At 37.9% G+C, this 21,624-nt stretch overlaps 1 protein-coding gene across 10 annotated transcripts in view; it reads left to right on the top strand.

The window, feature by feature from the left end:
• Nucleotides 1-21,624, top strand: part of Obsc (Obscurin) — a gene marked incomplete at its 5' end in the record, with an annotated part of 440,143 nt that overhangs the window by 259,398 nt on the left and 159,121 nt on the right. For 7 of the 10 annotated variants that reach the window (XM_070082639.1, XM_070082647.1, XM_070082643.1 and 4 more), the window contains 3 exon segments: nucleotides 4,864-7,947; nucleotides 11,293-11,497; nucleotides 12,390-12,458. In XM_070082639.1, coding sequence (XP_069938740.1) covers nucleotides 4,864-7,947; nucleotides 11,293-11,497; nucleotides 12,390-12,458 — 3,358 coding nt within the window. 10 annotated transcript variants of the gene reach the window in all.

The following is a 21,624-nucleotide window of genomic DNA, read 5'->3' as shown; positions in this document are numbered from 1 at the left end:
CATTCCAGATTCCACAGTGGTTGTTGATTAGCAAGTGTGTTAGAAAACAGTTTGCCCCTAAGGAGCGTATATCCAGCATTTCACCATCATCTGAAATGCGTAGTGATACTTGGGTTTGTGTAAATCACCTACATGTCACGGGATCTATTGGTAATTCCAGTCAAATCTCATCCCTACCTATTAGCTGCAGCTAACGTAATTAGGTGTGGGTATGGCTGGACTTACCTGGGTATTGTAATTGACCCAATTTCCCGTAGTTTGTGGTAGGGGAAGTATTTACAAATATCGTTGGCTTGAGTAGGCTGTGGCAGATGCCTAGTTATGTCCTCACTCATTGACAGGGAGTCACTTCGGTCATAACACATAACACATATCGGTTTCACTTATTGGGATTATAACTCGGTTGATACACTCATTTCTTTTTAACACTAGTTTTCCTAGTGGAGATTGACAGTATTTCAAAGTTTACTGCATAAAGTCATTATTTTCTTTGTTCTCAGCGGGATATTTGTGACGTGTTCACTATCTCACTTCTGAATTCAACCTAGCTTGTCGCCCTGCCCAGAGCCTGCCAGTTAACCCTGAGTACAAAAGAACTGCTGAGTTCAGCTTTATATATTTCCTTACTACATATTGCAACAGTATTCAATACAAGATCGTAGGTTTCTTGTTATCTAGCTATAGACTAGAATTCCTAATAGTCCCAACTTGTAGATAAAGGAGGGGGTGCAGGTTTTCCTTTAATTTTCCTGCTGTGGAGAAAAGAGTAATTACTCTTATTTAACCCTCACTGTGTAGTTGATCAGGAACTCTAGCAAGGAGAGGAAAGTGTGCCTCGTGACGCTATGGTACACACACATGTGGGTTTAATGAAGCTGTTTGCGAGGAAGGAAGAGTCCACTAGCCCCTTCTGGGAAGGCTAAGTCTGTGTATGTATGTTGTATATTGGGAAAACAGGATATTGACTGTGAGAAAAATAATTTTATAGACATTTTTTTTTTTAAACATGATGTTGAACGAACGTGAACAATTTTAAGAAAATAATCTCTAAATGAGTTGCTTCAAATGAGTATAATAATGGAACATAAAGGGAAAGAAGACATTCTTAAAAATGCTAATTCAAAATTTTATGGACATTTTGAAAAAAAAAATAGTTTGAGATTTAACTGAAAATTTAACTAAGTAAAGTTTTGAATATTAATAAAATATATATTGGAAATTTTAAAGCATATTGAAAAAAATATTTGTGGTGGTTATAAGTAAATTTTTTAATGTTAATTTTAAGGGGTGGAAAGGTAAGCCAGTTGCAAGCTTCTGTCAGATGACCAAAAGCTCCAGCTGTGGGTCACCATATGACTAAGACTAGCGTCAGGAAACACTTGTCCTGTCTCCTGACAAACCTTATCCAACCTAACCTCTGGCGAGCACACAAGACAAGGTGTTCATTAAGTTAAATTGACTTTAATAGGAATAAATCAATTAGCACTCCAGGTGGGTGCATTTACACTCAAGAGTTGGCCCCCTCCCAGTAATCCGGTTCTTCTGTGATGTGCTGAATCTTAACATGATAGCTCATGTTAACAGCATGGCAAGTTATGTTTACATCATGTTGAATCATGTTTACACATTGAACCATGTTTACACCTGTAAGACACATGTGGAACACTCGAATACATTAAGTGTCGAAATGTATCGCCTGCGCAGTGAAGGCACCCAGGTGTTGTACATGTGTCTTATCACATAATACACCATTAGTACCATGATAAATCATGATGGGTCATGTTGACACTATGTTGCATCATGAATCCTACTCTTCTTTTCCCCCAATCATGTTTATGTTCACATCCTATCGGGTCAAGTAAACAAAACGTGTAGACTGTTTACGGTGTTTCGAAGTTGTTTATACAACATGCTTCGCAATGGCGTTTCCTTTACTCAAGGTCCATTATTTTTTCCATATCTTTGCATTTTTATTTCTAAAGAACCTCATGATTTTTTAACCCTAGTCTCTCATGGTTCTTAAAAATATGTTATTCTTTAAATATTTTATTATCCAAATTTATTCGGTATTGCATTATTTTTTTTTTAGTGTCCCCTCTCCTCCTCTCCCTATAAAAAAAGAGTTTTTCATTGTTTTTATGTTAAATGCGTTTTAATGTACAGAAGTTTCTCTCTGGTCACTGATCCGAAATTTTCTCAAATCCTCAAACTTGTTGGGGGCACAAACGTTTCACCTATGCTAACAAAACGTTTTGTACATCACTAACACAAACATTTCGTCTAAGGCAAATGTTTCATTCAAGCACACACACACACACACACACACACACACACACACACACACACACACACACACACACACACACACACACACACACACACACACACACACACACACTACCAAAATATTTCACCCAACCACACCAAATTGTTTCGTGAATTCCCCAAATCCAACTAATCAGGTAATGCTCCTTTTTTATCCAGCGTTCCTATATTGCCCAGTATCACATGAAAAAGGTTCCATGCCTGGGGATCCAACGTTTCGAACAGGTTGTCTGTTGCCACGAGAAAAGAGTTTCGGACACAGTGAAACCTTTAGTGTTGCATTGTGGTGAAATTAAAGAGCGAAACAGCAAAGGTGATGCCATCTGTTGGTGAAGTTTTACCCCTTGATGTTTTGTTCCTCTAAATAATGGGATTTTTACCCCCCCCCCTTGGTAGTGTGGAGTTCCCCATAGATGCTAGAAGCAAAGGGAGGGGGGTATCGGAGAGCTAAGGAAGTAATTGGCCTCTCAGTTTTTAATAGATCCAAAGGGGAAGAAAGGGAGGGGAGGAAAAGGGGATATACATAGTGGTAAAGGGGAGACCAATCCATAGCTAGTGTCCCTTAAAGGGGAAAGGGTGGTAGGGTAGAGACCCTTTTTTTTTTTTTTTGAAACGTTGCCTGGGGCATCACTGCCAGCCGTAGGATACCAACACCCCTGCCAGACGAACGATAATTGTTATTATTATTGGGGAGCTAAAAATGCGTAGTTAGGGGGCTGTACAGCGCCTAGAAAACGGGAGACAATCAGAATTGGTCCAAGAAAGGGGATGCCAGCCTCCAGATCCTCGGATCAACCACTCAGAGATGTACCGGAGTCATCAAGAGAGAAATGAGCCATACCGAGAGAGTAGCTGAGGATGAAATTCAACTACTCTAGCTAACTGTCGGCAACTTTTTAGGAGTACCAATGAAATCTAACACGGAAATCTGTTTAGTCTACAAAAAAAAAAAGCATTTGTTTGTCTAAAAGTAGACCCCAAGATGCTTCCCTCCTTGCTGTTTATGTTGTTTATATATATATATATATATATATATATATATATATATATATATATATATATATATATATATATATATATATATATACATATGTGGTAATTCATCACTAACAGTTGCTTCTGCTATGGAGATTTAACTACTAAAATTATATTAAAAATTTTAATTACTATAACAATATATTATAATTTTATCGTTTTTTTTTTAGCAAATCAGAGAGAAAAAAAAAACTGTTTTATGTTAGCTATTGGAAAAAAGTGACGCTTAGTCCCTCCCACCTCCATCCAGCAACAAGTTGATTGATCATCCATCTCCACTACCTGTCATTCCATGTCATCAGCTGAATATTTAACTCCAGCTTTTGTGGTATCCGCCTTTAGTGCACCTTAGAGTACCGCTTAAGCCGCTACATTAACCTTAAGTCTAGTGAGTGGAAAAGGGACGTATGTGCCACTTAAGCTTCGCTGTTAAACATTTTAAGCTCTGTTAAGCTCTCTTTTAAAGCTTCTATATATAGGTTTTTTTTTTGAGGGGATGGTAAATGCGATTCAAAATAATCTCCAAAATTGATTACACGTGAAAGTCTTGATAGTACATTTAAGAATACATAACCCTTTATACTCAGTTTTTGCATGTACTCTTCAACTCCCTGTACCAAAATTGCACTACTGTTTACAGAACAGCTTTATAGAAGAGCTTAATAATATCTAATTATCATCATCTCTAGTATCAAAAAATTATTATTATTATTATTATACCCATGATATAATTATTGTTCGCATCACGAGAATGCAGGTAATGTGTTTGATAGAATTTGTAGCGACTATTTCTAGTGTTTCTATGTGAATTTAATAGATTTCTAAGCATTCTAGAGTGCTATAGTAAGCCACTGATTATTGCACACATGTTTGCGTTTGATGGTTACTAGGAGAAAGAGAGGCTGAGTTAGACATTAGTGTCCCTAGTCGACTCTTAGAAATGAATCTGTCATGGTGCCATTGTCGACTATGTTTGCTAGGTGGTGTCAGTTTTGTTTTACCTAAGTGCCATAGTGGCATATGTGTGCACGCAGGTAGACTATGGCACTTCCAATGGGTGCCATAATCGACGGTGTAGTTTCAGGGTGGGTGACAAATTCAAGAGTGAAAGCCTTGAAAGTGCCATAGTCGATGATGGGTAACTTAGAGTGCCACGGCACTGTTATGAAATTCTCACTGGATGTTAGCAAATGAAAGTGGCCCTGTTGCAAATTGCCACGGTAGATGTTGTTACCAACAGACACCGCGATAGGCAGTGTGCCACTGTTAATTCCACATAGCCGGATAATTCACACTGTTAACGCACCATAATCGCCTGTTTGTGTTACTAAAGCAACGTTTACTAAACAGAAGCTACGTTATCTATCGCGTACCGTCAGACAGCTCCCGTAGGCGACAATGGTACTTAGCAGACCTCTAGTAAGGTAATTATTGTAACATAGAGAGAGTGATAGGTTAGATGTGTGTGTGTCTGTCTTGTCTGAAACAAGAATATCCACGCAGGCTCGGCAAGAAGAAGAGGAAGAAGCAAGAATCAAGAAGCAAGAGGAGGAAGAGAGGGTAAAGAAACAGAGAGAAGAGCAGTCAAGGTTAGAGAAGGAGAAGAAGCAAAAGGAAGAGAAGGAAAGGATTGAAAAGGAGAGAAAAGAGAAAGAAGAGAGAGACAGAAAAGAAAAGGAAAGGCTTGAAAAGGAGAGAAAAGAGAAAGAAGAGAGAGAAAGAAAAGAAAAGGAAAGGCTTGAAAAGGAGAGAAAAGAGAAAGAAGAGAAAGAAAGAAAGGAGAAAGAAGAGAAGGAAAGGCTAGAAAAGGAGAGAAAAGAGAAAGAAGAGAGAGAAAGAAAAGAAAAGGAAAGGCTTGAAAAGGAGAGAAAAGAGAAAGAAGAGAAGGAAAGGCTTGAAAGGGAGAGAAAAGAGAAAGAAGAGAGAGAAAGAAAAGAGAAGGAAAGACTAGAAAGGGAGAGAAAAGAGAAAGAAGAGAGAGAAAGAAAAGAAAAGGAAAGGCTTGAAAGGGAGAGAAAAGAGAAAGAAGAGAAGGAAAGGCTAGAAAGGGAGAGAAAAGAGAAAGAAGAGAGAGAAAGAAAAGAAAAGGAAAGGCTTGAAAGGGAGAGAAAAGAGAAAGAAGAGAAGGAAAGGCTTGAAAGGGAGAGAAAAGAGAAAGAGAGAGAAAGAAAAGAGAAAGAAGAGAAGGAAAGACTAGAAAGGGAGAGAAAAGAGAAAGAAGAGAAGGAAAGGCTAGAAAGGGAGAGAAAAGAGAAAGAAGAGAGAGAAAGAAAAGAAAAGGAAAGGCTTGAAAGGGAGAGAAAAGAGAAAGAAGAGAGAGAAAGAAAAGAGAAAGAAGAGAAGGAAAGGCTTGAAAGGGAGAGAAAAGAGAAAGAAGAGAGAGAAAGAAAAGAAAAGGAAAGGCTTGAAAGGGAGAGAAAAGAGAAAGAAGAGAGAGAAAGAAAGGAGAAAGAAGTGAGAGAAAGAAAGGAGAAAGAAGAGAAGGAAAGACTAGAAAGGGAGAGAAAAGAGAAAGAAGAGAAGGAAAGGCTAGAAAGGGAGAGAAAAGAGAAAGAAGAGAGAGAAAGAAAAGAAAAGGAAAGGCTAGAAAGGGAGAGAAAAGAGAAAGAAGAGAGAGAAAGAAAGGAGAAAGAAGAGAGAGAAAGAAAAGAAAAGGAAAGGCTAGAAAGGGAGAGAAAAGAGAAAGAAGAGAGAGAAAGAAAGGAGAAAGAAGAGAGAGAAAGAAAGGAGAAAGAAGAGAAGGAAAGGCTTGAAAGGGAGAGAAAAGATAAAGAAGAGAGAGAAAGAAAAGAAAAGGAAAGGCTAGAAAGGGAGAGAAAAGAGAAAGAAGAGAGAGAAAGAAAAGAGAAAGAAGAGAAGGAAAGACTAGAAAGGGAGAGAAAAGAGAAAGAAGAGAGAGAAAGAAAAGAAAAGGAAAGGCTTGAAAGGGAGAGAAAAGAGAAAGAAGAGAGAGAAAGAAAAGAGAAAGAAGAGAAGGAAAGGCTAGAAAGGGAGAGAAAAGAGAAAGAAGAGAGAGAAAGAAAAGAAAAGGAAAGGCTAGAAAGGGAGAGAAAAGAGAAAGAAAGAAAAGAGAAAGAAGAGAAGGAAAGGCTTGAAAAGGAGAGAAAAGAGAAAGAAGAGAGAGAAAGAAAAGAGAAAGAAGAGAAGGAAAGGCTAGAAAGGGAGAGAAAAGAGAAAGAAGAGAGAGAAAGAAAAGAAAAGGAAAGGCTAGAAAGGGAGAGAAAAGAGAAAGAAGAGAGAGAAAGAAAAGATAAAGAAGAGAAGGAAAGGCTTGAAAGAGAGAGAAAAGAGAAAGAAGAGAGAGAAAGGAAAGAAAGAGAAGAGAAAGAGAGGAAAGAAAAAGAAGAGAAAGAGAGGAAAGAAAAAGAAGAGAAAGAGAGAATAGAAAGAGAGAAAAAAGCAAGAGAAGAAAAAGAGAGATTAGAGAGACAGAAGAAAGAAAGAGAAGAAAAAGAGAGAATAGAAAGAGAGAAGAAAGAAAGAGAAGAGAAAGAGAGACTAGAAAGAGAGAAAAAAGAAAAGGAAGAGAAAGAGAGATTAGAAAAGGCGAGAAAGGAGAAAGAAGAAAGAGAAAGGAAAGAAAGAGAAGAGAAAGAGAGAATAGCTAAAGAGAAGAAAGAAAAGGAAGAAAGAGAGAGAAAGGAAAAAGAAGAAAGAGAAAAGAAAGAAAGAGAAGAGAAAGAGAGAATAGCTAAAGAGAAGAAAGAAAAGGAAGAAAGAGAGAGAAAGGAGAAAGAAGAAAGAGAAAGGAAAGAAAGAGAAGAGAAAGAGAGAATAGCTAAAGAGAAGAAAGAAAAGGAAGAAAGAGAGAGAAAGGAGAAAGAAGAAAAGGAGAGGAAAGTAAGAGAAGAAAAACTAAGAAAAGAGAAAGAAGAGAAGGAAAGACAAGAAAGAGAGAGAAAAGAAAAGGAAGAAAAGGAAAGGTTAGAGAAAGAAAGAAAACAGAAAGAAGAAAAAGAAAGGAAAGAAAAAGAGGATAAAGAAAGGAAACTAAGAGAGGAGAAAGATAGACTCCAGAGAGAAGAAAAAGAGAGAAAAGAGAAGGAAGAGAAAGAAAGAAAAGTAAAGGAAGAAAAGGAGAAGAAAGAAAAGGAAGAGAAAGAAAGAAGGGAAAAGGAAGAGAAAGAAAGAAGGGAAAAGGAAGAGAAAGAAAGAAGGCAGAGAGAGGAAAAGGCAAAGAAGGAACAGGAAGAGAAAGAGAGAAAGGAAAAGCAGGAAAAAGAGAGAAAGGTGAAAGAAGAGAAGGAAAAACAAGAGAAAGAGAGAAAGGAAAAAGAGAGAGTCCAAAAGAAGAGAGGACCAGAAGTTAAAGCCAAAGCCATGGACAAGCTACTCGAAGACCAATCCAAGGATTCGGACTCTTCCATCGAAGACGCTTTCGAGATGATGGTCCAGGAGGCCGGACAGGACGACGAAGAGGAGCAGGAGGTAGAGGAGTTCTGGGCAGGAAGAGACGTAGCCTCTCCAGAAGTCACCAAGGAAGCCCCAGAAGCCAAGACCAAGGAAGCCAAGGGCGAAGAAGCCAAGGCCCCAGAAGCCAAGATCGGGAAAGTCGAGGAGGTCAAGCCGATGGAAGCCTCGAAGTCGGTAAAGAAAGAAGATAACTCACTCTCGTTTAATCCTTCTCGTTTAATTTTAATTTTCTCCAATTATCTTTTCTTATTATTTTATCATTTTTGGCATTTCCATCTCTGATTGTTTTTTTTTTGTTTCTCCGTTTATTGCTTACCTTTTTATTTTGTGTCACTCGTTTTGTCCTTATTCCATCTTCATCCTCGAATCTCGGTGGCCTGGTTTGACTCGCCCGTCTTCAGTAGACAACCTGTGAAATGCCCCATTCTCTAGCATTGAAACTGCCATTGTGTTACTTTACTACTGCTTAATGAGCTATTAACTAACTATAAACATAATTTATATATATATATATATATATATATATATATATATATATATATATATATATATATATATATATATATATATATATATATATATATATACACTTGACGGGCCTGTCAGATAAGGACTTCTGTACAGTGTTGCCTAAGTTTATTATTATTATTATTATTATTATTATTATTATTATTATTATTATTATTATTTTGAATTTAGTATTAACTATATTTAACACTTATTTTTATCTTACTAAGTTGTGCTATGGATGTAACTTGCTGTTAATGTTGATATTTTAACTAATTAAAATATACCAGGAGATTGTGAGGTTAGGTATATATAAGCTGGTTATGTACCTCGTTCTGGTTCACAAAACTGTGTATTATTTGTAAGAGTGAGAATGCAACAATTTACATGCATAGTGCATTGTTTAGTGTATATTCCTACACAAAACTGTCAGATGTACTGAATTTTTTTTGTTTGGGGGACTGGGAGAGGGGAATAAACTGTGGCAACACGGGTCAGTTCTTAGATTTTTGTTCCCTGCCCGGTACGTAACGATACCGGATTCGAGGTGTTTTTCCCTCTCCCTGTTTTCTTCCTTATTTATCAGATATGTTTTATCCCTCTCTCGTTTATTGTCGATTGTGTTTTTTTTTTTTTTTTTTTGGTCTTTCTTGTGCAGATTGTAGTGCATCGTGTTTGTTCATAATTATAAAGAAAATAAAAACAGAAAATGTTTTAAAAACTTCATATATGAATTGCTTGTTTGTATTTCGAGTGTTGCTTGTTATAATTAATGCTGAATTGCGTGTGTGTGTGTGTGTGTGTGTGTGTGTGTGTGGATTTATGTATTATTGCCTTACTTAACAAAATGTGGAATATCTGGTAAGTTCTCCAGACAGTCTTTCTCATAGCAGTTTGAAGATTTTTTCCCAAGGAAATTCAGTGATTTCTCTCAGTACTCAACAGTTTTCCCAAGTATACACAATATTTTGTTAGCTACACAGCATTCTCAACCGGTATTCTTTATTCTCCCACGGTACACATTATTCTCCCACGGTACACAGTATTCTCCCACGGTACACAGTATTCTCCCACGGTACACAGTATTCTCCCACGGTACACAGTATTCTCCCACGGTACACAGTATTCTCCCACGGTACACAGTATTCTCCCACGGTACACAGTATTCTCCCACGGTACACAGTATTCTCCCACGGTACACAGTATTCTCCCACGGTACACAGTATTCTCCCACGGTACACAGTATTCTCCCACGGTACACAGTATTCTCCCACGGTACACAGTATTCTCCCACGGTACACAGTATTCTCCCACGGTACACAGTATTCTCCCACGGTACACAGTATTCTCCCACGGTACACAGTATTCTTCCACGGTACACATTATTCTCCCACGGTACACAGTATTCTCCCACGGTACACAGTATTCTCACACGGTACACAGTATTCTCCCACGGTACACAGTATTCTCACACGGTACACAGTATTCTCCCACGGTACATAGTATTCTCCCACGGTACACATTATTCTCCCACGGTACACAGTATTCTCACACGGTACACAGTATTCTCCCACGGTACACAGTATTCTCCCACGGTACACAGTATTCTCCCACGGTACACAGTATTCTCCCACGGTACACATTCTCCCACGGTACACAGTATCCTCCCACGGTACACAGTATTCTCCTACGGTACACAGTATTCTCCCACGGTACACAGTATTCTCCTACGGTACACAGTATTTTCCTACGGTACCCAGTATTCTCCCACGGTACACAGTATTCTCCTACGGTACACAGTATTTTCCCACGGTGCCCAGTATTCTCCCACAGTACACAGTATTCTCCCACGTTACCCATTATTCTCTCACGGTACACAGTATTCTCCCACGGCACTCAGTATTTTCCCACGCACACAGTATTCTCTCACAGCGCCCAGTATTCTCCCACAGTACACAGTATTCTCCCACGTTACCCAGTATTCTCTCACGGTACACAGTATTCGCTCACGGCACGCAGGTTTCTCCCAAGGTACACAGTATTTTCCCACAGCACCCAGTATTTTCCCATGGTACACAGTATTCTCCCACGGCACCCAGAATTCTCCCACGGCACCCAGTATTCTCCCACATAAACTGGATATGTATCTATCACCAGCCCCTGACGTCTGCTCCCTTCCCACGCCCCTAACTTCCCTATAACACTCCATTTCTAATAATAATCACCCTAACTTACCCACTCTTATGTCATCTGTCAGCCTGTGGTCTGTCAGGATATACCTCTCTCTCTCTCTCTCTCTCTCTCTCTCTCTCTCTCATACACACCCAGTCTTACTTATCATAGGAGATCTTAGTCCTCAAAGTTATACTTCTACCTACACACCGTCTAACTTCTTGCAAACAGTTGTCATCTACCAAGATAGCTTATTACCTTCTCCCTGTCTAACTTAAACATTTGTTATCCTCTCGATGTCTAACTTAAAACATTGAATCCCAGAGGCTAAATGCTTCACTAACACCCTGAGTAACCCAGCACTGCTCAGTTTCTGTGCCTTTGAGTAGTATTGTACCTTTGTAATGTTGTGGTGTTGTGATCCTCACATTAAATTGGATGATGTCGATGACCTTGAGAATACAGGTCTGTTACTCCCCCTTTTTTTAAACATAAACACATTAGGTGACCAATATTGAGCATTGGGAGATAGAACATTAAAACACTTTGAAAGATAAAGATAATGTCCTGGTTTATAAACCTCTTGATAGTTATTATTGAAGACGGAACTAAACCACGTATTCTTAAGAGTTGTTGGTTGATGTATTCATACATAGCAAGAGTTCATTCATACATGTCAGCACATACATATACATAGACGCACTTTATGTACACACACACACACACACACACACACACACACACACACACACACACACACACACACACACACACACGTCACCTAAAAAGGCTGCTAAACCAGTTCCAGTTAGGTGATCTGGAAAACTTTGTTTATTCCAGGAGAAACCAAAACCGGCCGCCGAACCCGCGAAACCAGCTGCTGCCAAACCTGAAACCCAGAAACCAGAGCTGCCTAAGCTTGTTGTGCCTACGGTCGAAGCCCCGAAGCCTGAGGTCAAGCCGGAAGTCAAGCCGGAAGTTAAGCCGGAAGTAAAGCCGACACTCACCAAACTAACGACATCTAAGAAAATGGACGAACCAACAAGTAAGTCCAAGTCTTGTTGACGTCCGTAGACGTACGTGCGTAGGGTGACTGGTAATGGTCACAGTGATCCATGGATCACTGTGACCATTACCATGGATCACTGTGACCAGCACCATGGATCACTGTGAACAGTACCATGGATCACTGTGACCAGTACCATGGATCACTGTGACCAGTACCATGGATCACTGTGACCAGCACCATGGATCACTGTGAACAGTACCATGGGTCACTGTGACCAGCACCATATATCACTGTCACCAGCACCATGGATCACTGTGAACAGTACCATGGATCACTGTGACCAGTACCATGGATCACTGTGACCACCATCATGGTGTGGATCACTGTGACCACCACCATGGAATTAGATCGAGTGTACAACACAATGAGTGAACTCACAGTGGCCCATGGTACTGGTCACTCTGATCCATAGTGCTGGTCACAGTGATCCATAGTACTGGCCACATTTTTACCCACTTCCCATCTCTCAGAAGAATTTAAACACTGATAGGTATGTCACTCAGTGTACATACACTGAGAAGTGTCTCTTACTGTATATACACAGAGAGGTATCCAATATTATCACAGTAAACAGATATCAGATTATGCAAAAATAGTGAGCATCAAAGCTATTCTGTAATTTCTCACATTATTAACGACCTGTAAGATTACTAGACCAGTAGAAGGCTTATAAGGCTGAGATATCCCCTCACATATGGTATTACACTCGTCCCAATACGGAAAGGTGTATATCTCAGTGTATACTTGAGGTAACACGCAGTCGATAGACTGTAAGCCTCCATTAACCAACCAACTCTTCCATCTAGATATTTTTCCCATAATAAACACAATAAATATAACACTTAACATTATTGTTTATCTCCCGTAGCTCCGTTCACTCCCGGGGGAACGCCCAAGCCAGTGTTTACCAAGACTCTCAGAGGAGAAGTTGTTGAACGTAAGTATTTGTATTGTTCAGTCTTCCTTGTGGGGCACTAGTGTTGAAATGTTTTAGTTTATAATGGTGGTGTTTGAGATATTTAGTCTACCTGGTACAGTGGTGGTGCTTGTAATGTTTAGTCTACCTGGTACAGTGGTGTTGTTTGTAATGTTTAGTGTACCTGGTACTGTGGTGGTGCTTGGAATGTTTAGTCTACCTGGTACAGTGGTGGTGCTTGTAATGTTTAGTCTACCTGGTACAGTGGTGGTGCTTGTAATGTTTAGTCTACCTGGTACTGTGGTGGTGCTTGTAATGTTTAGTCTACCTGGTACTGTGGTGGTGCTTGTAATGTTTAGTGTACCTGGTACTGTGGTGGTGCTTGTAAAGTTTAGTCTACCTGGTACTGTGGTGGTGCTTGGAATGTTTAGTCTAACTGGTACAGTGGTGGTGCTTGTAATGTTTAGTCTACCTGGTACAGTGGTGGTGCTTGTAATGTTTAGTCTACCTGGTACAGTGGTGGTGCTTGTAATGTTTAGTCTACCTGGTACTGTGGTGGTGCTTGTAATGTTTAGTCTACCTGGTACTGTGGTGGTGCTTGTAATGTTTAGTCTACCTGGTACAGTGGTGGTGCTTGTAATGTTTAGTCTACCTGGTACAGTGGTGGTGCTTGTAATGTTTAGTCTACCTGGTACTGTGGTGGTGCTTGTAATGTTTAGTCTACCTGGTACTGTGGTGGTGCTTGTAATGTTTAGTGTACCTGGTACTGTGGTGGTGCTTGTAATGTTTAGTCTACCTGGTACAGTGGTGGTGCTTGTAATGTTTAGTCTACCTGGTACAGTGGTGGTGCTTGGAATGTTTAGTCTACCTGGTACAGTGGTGGTGCTTGTAATGTTTAGTCTACCTGGTACAGTGGTGGTGCTTGTAATGTTTAGTCTACCTGGTACAGTGGTGGTGCTTGTAATGTTTAGTCTACCTGGTACTGTGGTGGTGCTTGTAATGTTTAGTCTACCTGGTACAGTGGTGGTGCTTGTAATGTTTAGTCTACCTGGTACAGTGGTGGTGCTTGTAATGTTTAGTCTACCTGGTACAGTGGTGGTGCTTGTAATGTTTAGTCTACCTGGTACTGTGGTGGTGCTTGTAATGTTTAGTCTACCTGGTACTGTGGTGGTGCTTGTAATGTTTAGTCTAACTGGTACAGTGGTGGTGCTTGTAATGTTTAGTCTACCTGGTACAGTGGTGGTGCTTGTAATGTTTAGTCTACCTGGTACTGTGGTGGTGCTTGTAATGTTTAGTCTACCTGGTACTGTGGTGGTGCTTGTAATGTTTAGTCTACCTGGTACAGTGGTGGTGCTTGTAATGTTTAGTCTACTTGGTACAGTGGTGGTGTTTGTAATGTTTAGTCTACCTGGTACAGTGGTGGTGCTTGGAATGTTTAGTCTACCTGGTACAGTGGTGGTGCTTGGAATGTTTAGTCTACCTGGTGCAGTGGTGGTGCTTGGAATGTTTAGTCTACCTGGTACAGTGGTGGTGCTTGTAATGTTTAGTCTACCTGGTACAGTGGTGGTGCTTGGAATGTTTAGTCTACCTGGTACAGTGGTGGTGCTTGGAATGTTTAGTCTACCTGGTACAGTGGTGGTGCTTGGAATGTTTAGTCTACCTGGTACAGTGGTGGTGCTTGTAATGTTTAGTCTACCTGGTACAGTGGTGGTGCTTGGAATGTTTAGTCTACCTGGTACAGTGGTGGTGCTTGGAATGTTTAGTCTACCTGGTACAGTGGTGGTGCTCGTAATGTTTAGTCTACCTGGTACAGTGGTGGTGCTCGTAATGTTTAGTCTACCTGGTACAGTGGTGGTGCTCGTAATGTTTAGTCTACCTGGTACAGTGGTGGTGCTTGTAATGTTTAGTCTACCTGGTACAGTGGTGGTGCTTGTAATGTTTAGTCTACCTGGTACAGTGGTGGTGCTTGTAATGTTTAGTCTACCTGGTACAGTGGTGGTGCTTGTAATGTTTAGTCTACCTGGTACAGTGGTGGTGCTTGTAATGTTTAGTCTACCTGGTACAGTGGTGGTGCTTGTAATGTTTAGTCTACCTGGTACAGTGGTGGTGCTTGTAATATTTAGTCTACCTGGTACAGTGGTGGTGCTTGTAATGTTTAGTCTACCTGGTACTGTGGTGGTGCTTGTAATGTTTAGTCTACCTGGTACTGTGGTGGTGCTTGTAATGTTTAGTCTAACTGGTACAGTGGTGGTGCTTGTAATGTTTAGTCTACCTGGTACAGTGGTGGTGCTTGTAATGTTTAGTCTACCTGGTACTGTGGTGGTGCTTGTAATGTTTAGTCTACCTGGTACTGTGGTGGTGCTTGTAATGTTTAGTCTACCTGGTACAGTGGTGGTGCTTGTAATGTTTAGTCTACTTGGTACAGTGGTGGTGTTTGTAATGTTTAGTCTACCTGGTACAGTGGTGGTGCTTGGAATGTTTAGTCTACCTGGTACAGTGGTGGTGCTTGGAATGTTTAGTCTACCTGGTACAGTGGTGGTGCTTGGAATGTTTAGTCTACCTGGTACAGTGGTGGTGCTTGTAATGTTTAGTCTACCTGGTACAGTGGTGGTGCTTGGAATGTTTAGTCTACCTGGTACAGTGGTGGTGCTTGGAATGTTTAGTCTACCTGGTACAGTGGTGGTGCTTGGAATGTTTAGTCTACCTGGTACAGTGGTGGTGCTTGTAATGTTTAGTCTACCTGGTACAGTGGTGGTGCTTGGAATGTTTAGTCTACCTGGTACAGTGGTGGTGCTTGGAATGTTTAGTCTACCTGGTACAGTGGTGGTGCTCGTAATGTTTAGTCTACCTGGTACAGTGGTGGTGCTCGTAATGTTTAGTCTACCTGGTACAGTGGTGGTGCTCGTAATGTTTAGTCTACCTGGTACAGTGGTGGTGCTTGTAATGTTTAGTCTACCTGGTACAGTGGTGGTGCTTGTAATGTTTAGTCTACCTGGTACAGTGGTGGTGCTTGTAATGTTTAGTCTACATGGTACAGTGGTGGTGCTTGTAATGTTTAGTCTACCTGGTACAGTGGTGGTGCTTGTAATGTTTAGTCTACCTGGTACAGTGGTGGTGCTTGTAATGTTTAGTCTACCTGGTACAGTGGTGGTGCTTGTAATATTTAGTCTACCTGGTACTGTGGTGGTGTTTGTAATGTTTAGTCTACCTGGTACTGTGGTGGTGCTTGTAATGTTTAGTCTACCTGGTACAGTGGTGGTGCTTGTAATGTTTAGTCTACCTGGTACAGTGGTGGTGCTTGTAATGTTTAGTCTACCTGGTACAGTGGTGGTGCTTGTAATGTTTAGTCTACCTGGTACAGTGGTGGTGCTTGTAATGTTTAGTCTACCTGGTACAGTGGTGGTGCTTGTAATGTTTAGTCTACCTGGTACAGTGGTGGTGCTTGTAATGTTTAGTCTACCTGGTACTGTGGTGGTGCTTATAATGTTTAGTCTACCTGGTACAGTGGTGGTGCTTGTAATGTTTAGTCTACCTGGTACAGTGGTGGTGCTTGTAATGTTTAGTCTACCTACTACTGCCATACCTTACCTTTCATGAGTTTCGAGAGTCTTTCTACTCCCGGAGCCCGGCCATGGGCCAGGCTTGTCTGATGCTTGCCCAGTCAACCAGGCTGTTGCTGCTGCTGGTGGCCCACTGCCCCACATATCCATGACAGCCTGGTTGATCCAGCACCTGGTGAGGATACCTATCCAGTTGGTGTCGTGTTTATAAACACAAGGAAGAAAAAATCAAAATTGAACAGTAATGATTTATCTGTGTACACTATTCAACACTTATATTCATTAACTCGTGTTTTGTTGTGTATCGGTTAGGTTAAGTTCGCCAGGAAACAAAAGTGTTTCCTGACACCTGTCTTAGGACTTGTATATAATAATAATTTGTTTATTTAGTACAAGTACAAGGTATACAGACCATAGCTGACATCAGTGAGATACAAAGTCTCTTGTTATGCTGAGTATTTCCCGCAAATTAGGTCAGTTTTGTCCCAGGATGCGACCCACCCCAGTTCACTAACACCCAGGTACCTATTTACTGATGGGTGAACATAGATAACAGGTATTAAGAAACACACCCAATGTTTCTACCCTGGCTGGGAATCGAACCCAGACCCTCGCCCTGTGAAGCGAGAACTTTAGCCACCAGACCACCAGATACAGTATATTCTTCCATTAGTTTTACTCTGAGTGTTTATAGTTCATATATTTGCTAAAGTACTAAGAATATCTTTTTTTTTGGCTTTTCCCATCGAGATTTATTTACTAAGAATACATTCTTTATGTATAAAAATACATTCTTTATGTATAAAAATACATTCTTTATGTATAAAAATACATTCTTAATGTATAAAAATACATTCTTAATATATAAAATACATTCTTAATGTATAAAAATACATTCTTAATATATAAAATACATTCTTTATGGATAAAAATACATTCTTTATAAAATACATTCTTTATGTATAAAAATACATTCTTAATGTATAAAAATACATTCTTAATGTATAAAAATACATTCTTAATGTATAAAAATACATTCTTAATGTATAAAAATACATTCTTAATGTATAAAAATACATTCTTAATGCATAAAAATACATTCTTAATGTATAAAAATACATTCTTAATGTATAAAAATACATTCTTAATGTATAAAAATACATTCTTAATGTATAAAAATACATTCTTAATGTATAAAAATACATTCTTAATGTATAAAATACATTCTTAATGTATAAAAATACATTCTTTATGTATAAAAATACATTCTTAATGTATAAAAATACATTCTTAATGTATAAAAATACATTCTTAATGTATAAAAATACATTCTTAATGTATAAAAATACATTCTTAATGTATAAAAATACATTCTTAATGTATAAAAATACATTCTTAATGTATAAAAATACATTCTTAATGTATAAAAATACATTCTTAATGTATAAAAATACATTCTTAATGTATAAAAATACATTCTTAATGTATAAAAATACATTCTTAATGTATAAAAATACATTCTTAATGTATAAAAATACATTCTTAATGTATAAAAATACATTCTTAATGTATAAAAATACATTCTTAATGCATAAAAATACATTCTTAATGTATAAAAATACATTCTTAATGTATAAAAATACATTCTTAATGTATAAAAATACATTCTTAATGTATAAAAATACATTCTTAATGTATAAAAATACATTCTTAATGTATAAAATACATTCTTAATGTATAAAAATACATTCTTTATGTATAAAAATACATTCTTAATGTATAAAAATACATTCTTAATGTATAAAAATACATTCATGTATAAAAATACATTCTTAATGTATAAAAATACATTCTTAATGTATAAAAATACATTCTTAATGTATAAAAATACATTCTTAATGTATAAAAATACATTCTTAATGTATAAAAATACATTCTTAATGTATAAAAATACATTCTTAATGTATAAAAATACATTCTTAATGTATAAAAATACATTCTTAATGTATAAAAATACATTCTTAATGCATAAAAATACATTCTTAATGTATAAAAATACATTCTTAATGTATAAAAATACATTCTTAATGTATAAAAATACATTCTTAATGTATAAAAATACATTCTTAATGTATAAAAATACATTCTTAATGTATAAAAATACATTCTTAATGTATAAAAATACATTCTTAATGTATAAAAATACATTCTTAATGTATAAAAATACATTCTTAATGTATAAAAATACATTCTTAATGTATAAAAATACATTCTTAATGTATAAAAATACATTCTTTACGTATAAAAATACATTATGTATAAAAATACATTCTTAATGTATAAAAATACATTCTTTACGTATAAAAATACATTATGTATAAAAATACATTCTTTACGTATAAAAATACATTATGTATAAAAATACATTCTTTATGTATAATGTATAAGAATACATTGTTATTTAAAAGAATGCATAGGCTGTGTGATGCTAGATGTGAACAGTGTCACCCCGGCTTGAACATGTCCCCCTTAACACCTCTTCCCACCCCCACTCCTCTTCCCATCCATCATCTCTCACCCATGGAGGAACTTCCGGGAGAAGACTCATGGATGTTGATATGTTATTTCATCCATTTTTTTGGTCCCATTGGATTCTTCATTATAATTTTCCCCTCTTACATCATTTTTCGTACATTAAATTTGGGAATTACAAGGAGGCCAAACAAGTATATTGACACAATAATAATAATAATAATAATAATAATAATAATAATAATAATAATAATAATAATAATAATAATAATATATGTAATATCTGTTATTAATAACAATAACAATAATAATATTTAATATTTGTCATATTAATAATACTAATAAATTAATTTAAATGGTTATAACTGACCATAATTTTTAAAGGGATGGACCATCGACACTATGCCCAGCCCTTCTAGGGTAGGGTAGGTGCCTGAGCCAGGGCTTGTAGCTCACAAGACTGTCATTCCCATTCGCCCCCTTGGGGCGGGGATGGCAGACCAGAGAGGCCTAGCTTGTGGCTAGGCCTGGGGACAGTTGGTCCCAAAAATGAGGAGGTACTTGTGCCTCCTCCCATGGGAGACTTAGGTCTCAGACACTCCCTAAAGAGGGAGCCAAGGCCGGGCCACCACTTGGAAAAGGCCCGGGCCGGGAGAATACCGGCGAATCTTTAATAATAATAAAGGGATGGACCGGTAAGCCAGCGGAAGGCATCGGACAGATGACCAAAAGATGGATCATCCTGTGACTAAGACCCGCGTCAGGAAACACATGTCCTGTTTCCTGACGACTTACCTAAGCTAACCTAATAATAGTAATTTTAAATATCTATCATTAATAATAATAATAATATCTAATATATAATAATAATAATAATTATTATTATTATTATCATATTTAGCTTTTGTAAGGACGAGAGTTATTAACTAAGCAACATTTCAGGACTATTGAGAATACAGGAGTCTGGAGAAGTTGTTGCCCTGTCTGACATAGAACGTACGTAAACACCAGAAATCATTATCACTGCTTTTTCACCTCTACTGCAGTTTCTGCCTACATTACATTTTCTTCACAGAAAAATCTGAAATGTTCAACAGAAAATGGGATGTTATATTTGAAGGGTTTATAAGTTTGTGTGCATTAGATTACATTTTCTGTTACGTATATTTTTTGGGGGGATCTAAAAGTTCCTGGTAATGAATATACATGTATATGGTTTTGGTTATATGATATCAGTAAAAAAATATATATTGCATTCCATTTTCTGTTCATAAAGCTGAATCTTTGTCTTGTATAATTCACTTTGTCAAACTATTTTGTCTAATTTTTTTAATAACTCATGAATAGCAAGGGAATAGAAAAAATATATAGCATTTGATTATGGTTAGAAATACACACAAGAAATAATCTTAACAACGTTACAATATTCCAGAATGACTTACATTCTGTTTAAGAATGTCCTAAAGTCATTATTGTGTTCTAGAATGACTTACATTCTGTTTAAGAATGTCCTAAAGTCATTATGGTGTTCTAGAATGACTTACATTCTGTTTAAGAATGTCCTAAAGTCATTATGGTGTTCCAGAATGACTTACATTCTGTTTAAGAATGTCCTAAAGTCATTATGGTGTTCCAGAATGACTTACATTCTGTTTAAGAACGTCCTAAAGTCATTATGGTGTTCCAGAATGACTTACATTCTGTTTAAGAACGTCCTAAAGTCATTATGGTGTTCCAGAATGACTTACATTCTGTTTAAGAACGTCCTAAAGTCATTATGGTGTTCCAGAATGACTTACATTCTGTTTAAGAACGTCCTAAAGTCATTATGGTGTTCCAGAATGACTTACATTCTGTTTAAGAACGTCCTAAAGTCATTATGGTGTTCTAGAATGACTTACATTCTGTTTAAGAACGTCCTAAAGTCATTATGGTGTTCTAGAATGACTTACATTCTGTTAAGAATGTCATAAAGTAGCTGTGATGTATTTAAATTTTTTAAAGATAGATCAATTTAGTGTCCACGCTCTTCATGGGAACTAATAAATACATCTATCTCCTTACATTTCAATGCTTCGAAGCAACGTTGTTACAGAAGCTAAGCTGCGACGTAGGTATTATCTCCTGCAGTAAATGTAGACAGTTGGACAGAGAACTCCAGTGAGGTGATATCTATGTGTATGTGGGTATGACAGGAGCTGATTCTCACCTGTTTATTCTCTAGAGCAGTGATCTCCAGACTTTTAGTATGAAAGGGCCAATCTGAAACTCCAGATTTAAAAGGAGGGCCGTGATAAGGTTTGGCGTAAAATGGCTTGAAATATTTTGTATGGTTTGACACTGTGCAGTTTGGAGTCTGCATGAAAGTGGATTCATAATTTTACTGTAGGTCCCAGTCATTACCTAGAAGGGCCGCAGGTTCTATAATATTTAATTCTTGTCTGGAATACTACAAATGGTTGGTCTTTAGGTATCACTGTGTGATTAATTTCTCCTGTTTAGTAGCCAACATAGCTCACGTAATCGTAATAACGATTGTAAACAAACCAGGGAACGGGTGGAGTTTGAACCCATGGCGAGTGAGTCGTATAAAACTCCAGGCCAGTACGTTAACCACTGGGCCACTAGGCCCGTTCTGTGGCTAGCCAACATACAGTATATATTATTATCTCATAGACTTTGATCTGTAAGCCAAAAGTTAATTGAATTTATGAGGTTTGAAAGATGGACATGACTCGATTTAAAAGAGAGGAGTGATTGCTTACTGGGTCTAGCCTGCCATGATACCAAGTTTATCGATGGATCTTATTATAGAGACTGTTCTCCAACTTCCCTCACTTACCCTTCCCAAAGGTAAATAGTTGAATAGTTATGGGGACTAGGAAGTCACAATATAGTTACTGGAACAATTCACAAATAACCCGCATATAGGAGAATAAGACTTATAACTACGTTACAACCAGACATGGTCCATTAACTAGTTACATGTGTGACCAATTAATGGTTCAGGCCAGACCGGTACGTTTTCTAATGTCATAGTGTTTGCTTACATGTATTTCTAAACCACCCTCATTATTATTATTATTATAATCAAG

Source organism: Cherax quadricarinatus, chromosome 7 (genome assembly GCF_038502225.1).
Source record: "Cherax quadricarinatus isolate ZL_2023a chromosome 7, ASM3850222v1, whole genome shotgun sequence".
NCBI classification, from domain to species: Eukaryota; Metazoa; Arthropoda; class Malacostraca; order Decapoda; family Parastacidae; genus Cherax; species Cherax quadricarinatus.
Note: the sequence above shows the minus strand (reverse complement) of the source record. Positions and strands in the feature narration are given on the sequence as shown.